The sequence below is a fragment of the Mchenga conophoros genome, linkage group LG18 (genome assembly GCF_057382185.1).
Source record: "Mchenga conophoros isolate Kocher_MC1m ecotype Shallow Benthic linkage group LG18, M_conophoros_male_GT1.1, whole genome shotgun sequence".
In the NCBI taxonomy this organism is placed as follows: domain Eukaryota; kingdom Metazoa; phylum Chordata; class Actinopteri; order Cichliformes; family Cichlidae; genus Mchenga; species Mchenga conophoros.
This window is the reverse complement of record NC_140543.1, coordinates 27,389,498-27,397,923: the sequence shown is the minus strand read 5'-3', so window position 1 is coordinate 27,397,923 and position 8,426 is coordinate 27,389,498. Positions and strand designations below refer to the sequence as shown.

At 40.0% G+C, this 8,426-nt stretch overlaps 1 protein-coding gene across 6 annotated transcripts in view; it reads right to left on the bottom strand.

The window, feature by feature from the left end:
• Positions 1 to 434: 434 nt before the first annotated feature.
• tnk2b (tyrosine kinase, non-receptor, 2b) overlaps positions 435 to 8,426 on the bottom strand; it is a 56,824-nt gene continuing 48,832 nt past the window's right edge. For 5 of the 6 annotated variants that reach the window (XM_085253389.1, XM_085253385.1, XM_085253388.1 and 2 more), the window contains 3 exons: positions 7,051 to 7,146; positions 4,076 to 4,206; positions 435 to 2,975 (listed from right to left, as the gene is read on the bottom strand). In XM_085253389.1, the coding sequence (XP_085109515.1) occupies positions 2,969 to 2,975; positions 4,076 to 4,206; positions 7,051 to 7,146 (234 nt within the window). In that variant the 3' untranslated portion in view covers positions 435 to 2,968. Of the gene's footprint in view, positions 2,976 to 4,071; positions 4,207 to 7,050; positions 7,147 to 8,426 lie in introns of those variants that run through there. The other variant, XM_085253387.1, reaches the window with a different exon arrangement.

Below are 8,426 nucleotides of genomic sequence, written 5' to 3'. Positions count from 1 at the left end.
GATTAGGTGACCCTGAATCCTGCAATAGGCCAAGGCTGCTGGGGGCTTCCCGTAATGCACTGAGCATGTCTTTTTCATTCACCTTTTGTCACTCTCTCTGTTTATATACCACTCTGCATTTCACATTATGCCTTTTGTACCATCTTCCTCTCCTCACCCCCAGACGGTCACAGCAGATGACCGTCCCCTCTCTGACCCTGGTTCTGCTGGAGGTTTCATCTTGTTAAAAAGTCGTTTTTCCTTCCCACTGTCACTTTCTCTGTATTATTGTAGGGTCTCTACCGTACATTACAATGTGCCTTCAGGTGGCCGTTGTTGTGATTTGGCGCTATATAAATGAAGCTAAACTGAATTGAATCTTGCTGCTGCTCACCTCACCTTAGCTATTGTGAGCTCACTATATGGATTTCAGTAAAAACAATGAACAAAACAAGTTAAAAAATAGTTAATTCTTTAGTAAAAAATACATTTATAAATTCCGCAGCATGATCTTCATTTCCATCCATGACAACAACAACCAACTGTACAGTAGGCATTTACAATGAAACACATTCTGGGAAGGCAAATACATCAAAATGAGGAAAAAATATGGCAATTTGAAGCAGAAACAGCAAAACCAATAAAAAATAAAGATTTTTAAATGAACACAGATTCAGGAAAAAAACCAAAACAGATCTGACTGTTTAACAGAAACAGAACATCAGAGTTTCAACACCCCAACAGGAGAACTTTGCTTTGGGTTCACCAAAACACCACAAGGTTAACTTCAGTCCTTCTAATACAACTACAGCAGCTCGGTATGAAGACGAACAACACGTGGACAGACTAAGGAGGCAGCACTCGCATGCAGCTGTCCTTATGCACTGCTTTCACAGTCAGCTTCACCGCGTGACTTTAAAGGGAAAATGGCAAAACTGGCCCCGAATCAGTGCTTAAGGACAACTTTATCTCACTTTGGGTCAGAAAAACAGTCAACAAACATTTTACACTGAAAAAACAGCTTTTCTTTTGATTTTTCTTATTCAATTAGCAGGATAGATTATAACAGATAAAATCTCTGCTTTTGCTACTGGATGGTACTGATGGACAGGCTGGGAGGTTAGAGGATTGACAGCAGCCCTATTGCACATGGGAGAAAGCTTTTACTGGAAGTTTCTACAATCAGTCCTGTACATCCTTTAAAAAATATATTTCAAAACTTATTTCAAAGCCTCTTAATTTTTCAGGTTGTTATGACTCTATGTTAAGCTTTTTTATTCTTTTTTTTTTTCTTTCAGTCGCATCCTTGGAGATTTGTAGACATATTGAGCTCTGGTTTGGACCAAAGCCAGAGCATATGTGCAGTCTCACACATGAACACACATATGTGTTTTATATGTAATATAATGTAATTCAGAAAGAAAAATAGATATTTTGGCAAAGACAGTTTAAAGAGGAGCACCACAGAGATCACGGGAGTTAACTAAAAACTATGTAAAGCACTGCTTTCCAGCATTGGTTACTTTTGTAACCAATACTTTTATGTGGCCAACCACACAAAAGTATTCAGTCTACCTTACTGTAGATTTTCCTTCCTTTCACTGGTGTCATCCCCACATACTAAGAATAAATATCAGGAGGAGCCCAACTGTTCCCTGTTAACTGGCTCTGCTGCAGTGACAATACAGTCCAAAAAAAAAAAAAAAAAAAAAAAGAGAGTACCATGTCATCGAGCAGTCAGTTCACCCAGAGCAGACGCGTCCTCTCAGTATTAAATTATTACCCCTAAAGCTGCTGACCAAAATATCACAGTTGTGGTCTTAAGTGATGATTATGGGATGGGATCTGTGCCTTGGGGTAACTTTCACTACACCGCTGATATTAGCTGCCGGTGTATTCTGGGTGCACGGAGAAAACCGCATGCTGGCAGGACTTTGCCTACACAGAATCCTGCGCATCAACCGAAAAGTGCTTAGAGGGAAGAAATGAGGAAAGACTAAACCTGCAGTGAAGAAAGTTTCCACTGGATGGGTTTGTTTTTTTTAGCCACATGTGGCAATAGAGACAGAAGAGAATGAAATATTTTTAAAAAGATGGTGTCACAAGTAATAGAAATAACAGTCTTCTCTCATCTCTGAGGACTATGTTCAAGATATATTGAACAATATCATACACACATGCATGCCTCCTCATAAAGAGCATATTGTATATACCCTCGAATGTAGGTGTACAAGTGTACAAACTTCTTCTGCCGTCCATGAATTGTCTTGATTCGATGCTTATCTCCATATTTTCACCTTCCTTTTATGGCAGAATAATCTCCTGTACAATACAGAGTTGTCAGCCAATTAAGTGGCTTATGTTATTGTGCTTGGACGTTTCAGAGGTACTGTGCGAGCTTTCACAAATTATTTTCCAAGTGATGCAATAGCTGCTAATACAGGAGGTTTAGCTTTAAAGAACTGTACGCACACGGTACAGTTCTTAGGTTCAGTGCTGATATTGTACATCGTGTGAGCTCTCCAGTAAACTGTGCATTGCTTTGAGACAACACAAAGACTTTTTTTGTTTTTGAAAGTGCTCCTATGTATATTGCGCTAGCCATCTCATTTTGGCCTCTTTACATTTCCTTTCAAACCATTTCTTATTCTATGCAAGTAGCTCACAAGACGACGTCTGAGTGTGGCAGCACCCAGAATCTGTGAGACGTTTCAGGCTAACCCGCTGGTCCTGAAAATACAAGTACAGTCATTTCTTGGCCTTGGGTGGGCACACCAAAGTAAAAGTATGACCCTACACATCCATGTTAAGTACAAACACAGCCATAATGAAGTTTGGTATTTTGTGCTTAATTTCTGAGTCTCTAATACAGTCTTGATTGGAAGTGTGACTGAACCAACAGACAAAAAAGGTCAGGAGATGATTCATCTCTGATGATGTTTTACTGCGGATGAAGTTCCAATCAGAGCTCAGCAGCTTGAGATTTCTGTCACCGTCTGCAAACAGAAAGAAGCTTTAGAGGTGGGGAAAAATGATGAATCATGAAATGTTAAGTGCTAATCGTCTTGGACAAGACTTCACCTTTTTTGGGGCTTTTAAGTGAGATAAACACTGTGCTGGCATTAAGGAAGAGTTACAAGCAGGCGGGAGATTCATCTAAATAATGCAACACAAAGAGCTATTGCCAGTTGGCTCCCACTTCTTTCACAAACCCCCCCCCCCCAAAAATACTACATATTTGAAGCAAGTGTAGACAAATATAGAGCACCATTTGAAATCATGTAAACAAATCATTTCAGTTTGTCTCGTCCTATCTATTAGATGTGTTTAAATCAGCATAAAAAAAATTATAAATCAATGTTTGAACAGCGAGCATCAGTATATCAGTCTGATTGATCTCAAAAAGCACTTCAGTGCCTGTTGCACACAGCTCCTTTATCAGGCATGAAATGCTTCCCCGCTGAGGGAAACGGAGCACACATGTTGATAAACCTGCGGGACGTGCAAATGTCCGCCACAATTATCTTTATCAAATCACATTCAAATGGTGAACGGACTGCTACAAAATAGCTCCCTCTGCTGTTTGAAGTCATGTTATTGCAGCTCAACTCGTGCGTCGTTATTTTTTTTAAGGGCTTACACCCCCTCGCCCTCCCCCCTTCCAACACCTCCTAAATCTAGAAGCCACATATGAGCCTCTATCTCATTAACGGCACATCAGCATTGCATCACAATACTGCCTGCTTACATTTTCCATATATATACTAAATAAATGTGCAGTAACAATCTCAGCAGCTCCACTAGGAAGCAGATTTTAATTATATGTTTTACAAAGAGATACGAAAAATAGCATTATGTCAGCATAAAGTTCCTATTAAAATTCTAGTAACAATCTCTAGAAACTATTAAATGAGCATCAATGTCAAATTGAATGAAGGGAACTTTTTTTCCCCCTCCAGTGTAGACTCTTGCTCCTAGATAGGGTCAAGGAAGATGAATAGTAATTGCTGGGCAGTAATATAAGAGTACGGTCCATTCAAAGTAATATATGCATTCTGGGAAGTCACAATCATTGCAAAATCATAGGAAACACTACCTTTGCCTTGTTGTAGATCCATAGTTATCCAGCATGTGAGTGCTGGCCACCTCCAGGTTCCAGTCACACATCTCCAGCAGCTTTAGACACTCTGATCTGCTCCTCAGGCCCAAACAGAACAACTGTTCTACCTGTAGAGAGGCAGGTCACAAGACATTGTTCAAGTGACCAAAGAGTTATCAAGAGGGAAAAAGATGGGACTGTTAAAGAGAGTTCAAGGTGAAGAACTTTCATCTTTTTTACTGAATGGAGTGCCAGTGAGTGTAAAATTATTTCTGTCTTTGTACAAGCTCAGCTTGTTCAAACACATTCCTGTAGCTTAGCAGAATCTGAACCACGTGGATGAGTTTTTTCTGTGTCTCACAGACGTTTCCACCACCATCAAGGAACACTCAAGTGTTCCCTTGTGTCTACTGAAGTCCTAACAAATTGTCCATCCTGCCACGTTGGGCAAAACCACAGCCAGTTAAAACGGTGTTAAAACCCACCCTAAACATATCAGAGTGTCTACATGCTTTTTCATTTGTAGCTGCTCACTGCAACTTTTCCTCAAGGATGAATAAAGTTCTCTTATCACATCTCGATATGAGCCTATAGGGTAAAAGTGTAACTGACTGTGTCCATTTGCAGATACACCCTGTTATTACACAAACGACTGACCTGAGACTTGATGAACCCGATCTGGTAAGCACTGAAGTGTTTACCGCTGAGGTAATGGATTTTCATGCAATCTTTGTTTTGATGGCCTGAGCAATAAAATGTTTTGTTCCTTTTACAGTGGGGCAAAAAAGTATTTAGTCAGCCACCGATTGTGCAAGTTCCCCCACTTAAAATGATGACAGAGGTCAGTAATTTGCACCAGAGGTACACTTCAACTGTGAGAGACAGAATGTGAAAAAAAAATCCATGAATTCACATGGTAGGATTTGTAAAGAATTTATTCATAAATTAGGGTGGAAAATAAGTATTTGGTCACCTCAAACATGGAAAATCTCTGGCTCTCACAGACCTGTAACGTCCTCTGTAAGAAGCTTTTCTGACCCCCACTCGTTACCTGTATGAATGGCACCTGTTTGAACTCATCATCTGTATAAAAGACACCTGCCCACAGCCTCAAACAGTCAGACTCCAAACTCCACCATGGCCAAGACCAAAGAGCTTTCGAAGGACACCAGGAAAAGTATTGTAGACCTGCACCAGACTGGGAAGAGTGAATCTACAATAGGCAAGCAGCTTGGTGTGAAAAAATCAACTGTGGGAGCAATCATCAGAAAATGGAAGACATACAAGACCACTGATAATCTCCCTCGATCTGGGGCTCCACGCAAGATCTCATCCCGTGGGGTCAAAATGATCATGAGAACGGTGAGCAAAGATCCCAGAACCACACGGGGGGACCTGGTGAATGACCTGCAGAGAGCTGGGACCAAAGTAACAAAGGTCACCATCAGTAACACACTACAACGGCAGGGAATCAAATCCCACAGTGCCAGACGTGTTCCGCTGCTGAAGCCAGTGCATGTCCAGGCCCGTCTGAAGTTTGCCAGAGAGCACATGGATGATACAGCAGAGGATTGGGAGAATGTCATGTGGTCAGATGAAACCAAAGTAGAACTTTTTGGTATAAACTCAACTCGTCGTGTTTGGAGGAAGAAGAATACTGAGTTGCATCCCAAGAACACCATACCTACTGTGAAGCATGGGGGTGGAAACATCATGCTATGGGGCTGTTTTTCTGCCAAGGGGACAGGACGACTGATCCGTGTTAAGGACAGAATGAATGGGGCCATGTATCGTGAGATTTTGAGCCAAAACCTCCTTCCATCAGTGAGAACTTTGAAGATGAAACGAGGCTGGGTCTTCCAACATGACAATGATCCAAAACACACCGCCCGGGCAACAAAGGAGTGGCTCCGTAAGAAGCATTTGAAAGTCCTGGAGTGGCCTAGCCAGTCTCCAGACCTCAACCCCATAGAAAATCTGTGGCGGGAGTTGAAAGTCCGTGTTGCTCGGCGACAGCCCCAAAACATCACTGCTCTCGAGAAGATCTGCATGGAGGAATGGGCCAAAATACCAGCTACTGTGTGTGCAAACCTGGTAAAGACCTATAGTAAACGTTTGACCTCTGTTATTGCCAACAAAGGTTATGTTACAAAGTATTGAGTTGTATTTTTGTTATTGACCAAATACTTATTTTCCACCCTGATTTACAAATAAATTCTTTAAAAATCCTACCATGTGGATTCATGGATTTTTTTTTCACATTCTGTCTCTCACAGTTGAAGTGTACCTCTGGTGCAAATTACTGACCTCTGTCATCATTTTAGGTGGGGGAACTTGCACAATCGGTGGCTGACTAAATACTTTTTTGCCCCACTGTATTTGTACAGTTTTATTTTATAAAGGTGTTTCTGCCAGTTGTGTGTATGCAGTACTTTAAGACTATGGAACCTGACCTTAAAAACAAACTACATCCCTTTTGCTATTGAGCTTTTTTACTTTTGTTATTTAAAATGAATTAGTTTGAAACTTTACACTGACTTTTTTTCATCTTATGACAAAGTAAAGATTTAAATAAACACCATTAAAAATAAACACCGAACAGAATTTTCCATTTAGGGTTTGTAGCCATACTTATTACTAATGATCCATATATGCAGTTATTACACTTTACATGCATATAGTCATGTGCAAATTGGAAATAACGCCTTTCAAAAATAACATTTCAATATGCAACAACACTAGAAAAGGGGAATAAACAAAAATTAATAAAAAGTCAGTAAAAGTATCTCAAAAAACTAAAAAAATGACTGAAGCTTAAAGGAACATTTTTCCTTCTCACTTTTTACCATTTTCAGGCCTCCATACAACACTACTATGAGTTAACCAGTAACATATAATTTCTGAAACAACTCAACAGTCATAGTGTGCCAACTATGGCAGGAAATGCATTAGCTTTCAGTAAATGCACAAACCTTTAGATAATGCACAGCTTGCTGGACATTCCAGTTGTGGTTCTGGAGGGCGGCCTGGCACTCCTCCATCGTCACACCGTGAACCGCCTCCTGCACCTGAGACACACAACAACACTGAAGTTTAAACCCCCGATTCCTCACTTCTTGTTTTTTTGGGGTCTCAGTAATCTTTTGGTATCTTTTTCTGATGAAGAAATCATCTAAGATTAAAGCTCCATGTACATCCTTTAGGTGAACAGTGGATTTACTGCTAAACATGATAAGAATCTCAGCTGGATTTAAGCATCGCTGCACAGATCAAGTTTTAAACGTTCACATCTCTTTTCAAAAACCACCTTAAACCTGCTCAAATTTCAAGAAGATAAGTCTGACACAGTGTTCCTGTGTGTACCGAGACTGTGGCAGCATAATCACCAGTTTTTTTTTGTCAGTACTTCTCTTCGCATGAACTTGATTGAAACCCATGTTAACAATTTCATGTTACCAATCACTGCAGTTTTACGCAGATATTACTAGTAAACTCATAAGGCGCTATATACATTATATTCTTATAATACTCTGTCTTGCACTGAACTCCCCTGCAATGCAGCTGAGATAGCTCACATTCTTGCTGCACTACTTTTTGCAGCTGTATCAACTACAAAATGCCAAGTGCCTGAAAGCCTTCAGAGTTCACAGCGCTTCTGACTCCAGCCAAACTCGAACAGCGCGAGAATCAATTGACCAACCTAAAGAAACAAATGAAACTTTGAAGTTTCTTCTTTGAAATCTGATTCTCACCAAATATTTATATGGCCTTTGTCTCATAACGAATGCTAGTGTATTTTTAACAAGTTATGAGAAAATATTTGAGAATGCAAAAGAAAAAGCTTAAACATGTATGCTAACAATTTTTCTACTAAAAGGCATATAAAACATTCAATTTCCAATTTAATTAGTTACATTTGATGCATAACACATTAATAAAGATTGCCTCCAGTTGTAAAATTACACCGTTTCTTAATTTGGTTGTCACGATGATTTGAAGGCGAAATAGAAAGTTGATCTTTTCAGAATCCTGCCATTAAAAGCTGCTGTATCACCTTTAATTCCTCACTCTTGCTGTCAGTGCAACAGGAAAGGAAACACACCGCCGTACACCCACCATGCTCTTCCTTACAGAAAGCATTTAAACAATGAATATGGAGCTCCAGAAAACAGCATTACAACTGAGAGGAATCAAGCAAGCCAGTCATGAAATATGCACTGCAGACTATTTAAAGCCTGCTTCTTAGACCGATGCTAATGAATTACACCGAACAATGGGCTCATATTTTAGTTCTTTGATGTGTGATAAGGGATTTAGGATAAGGATTGCCTTAACAACAGTGATACTG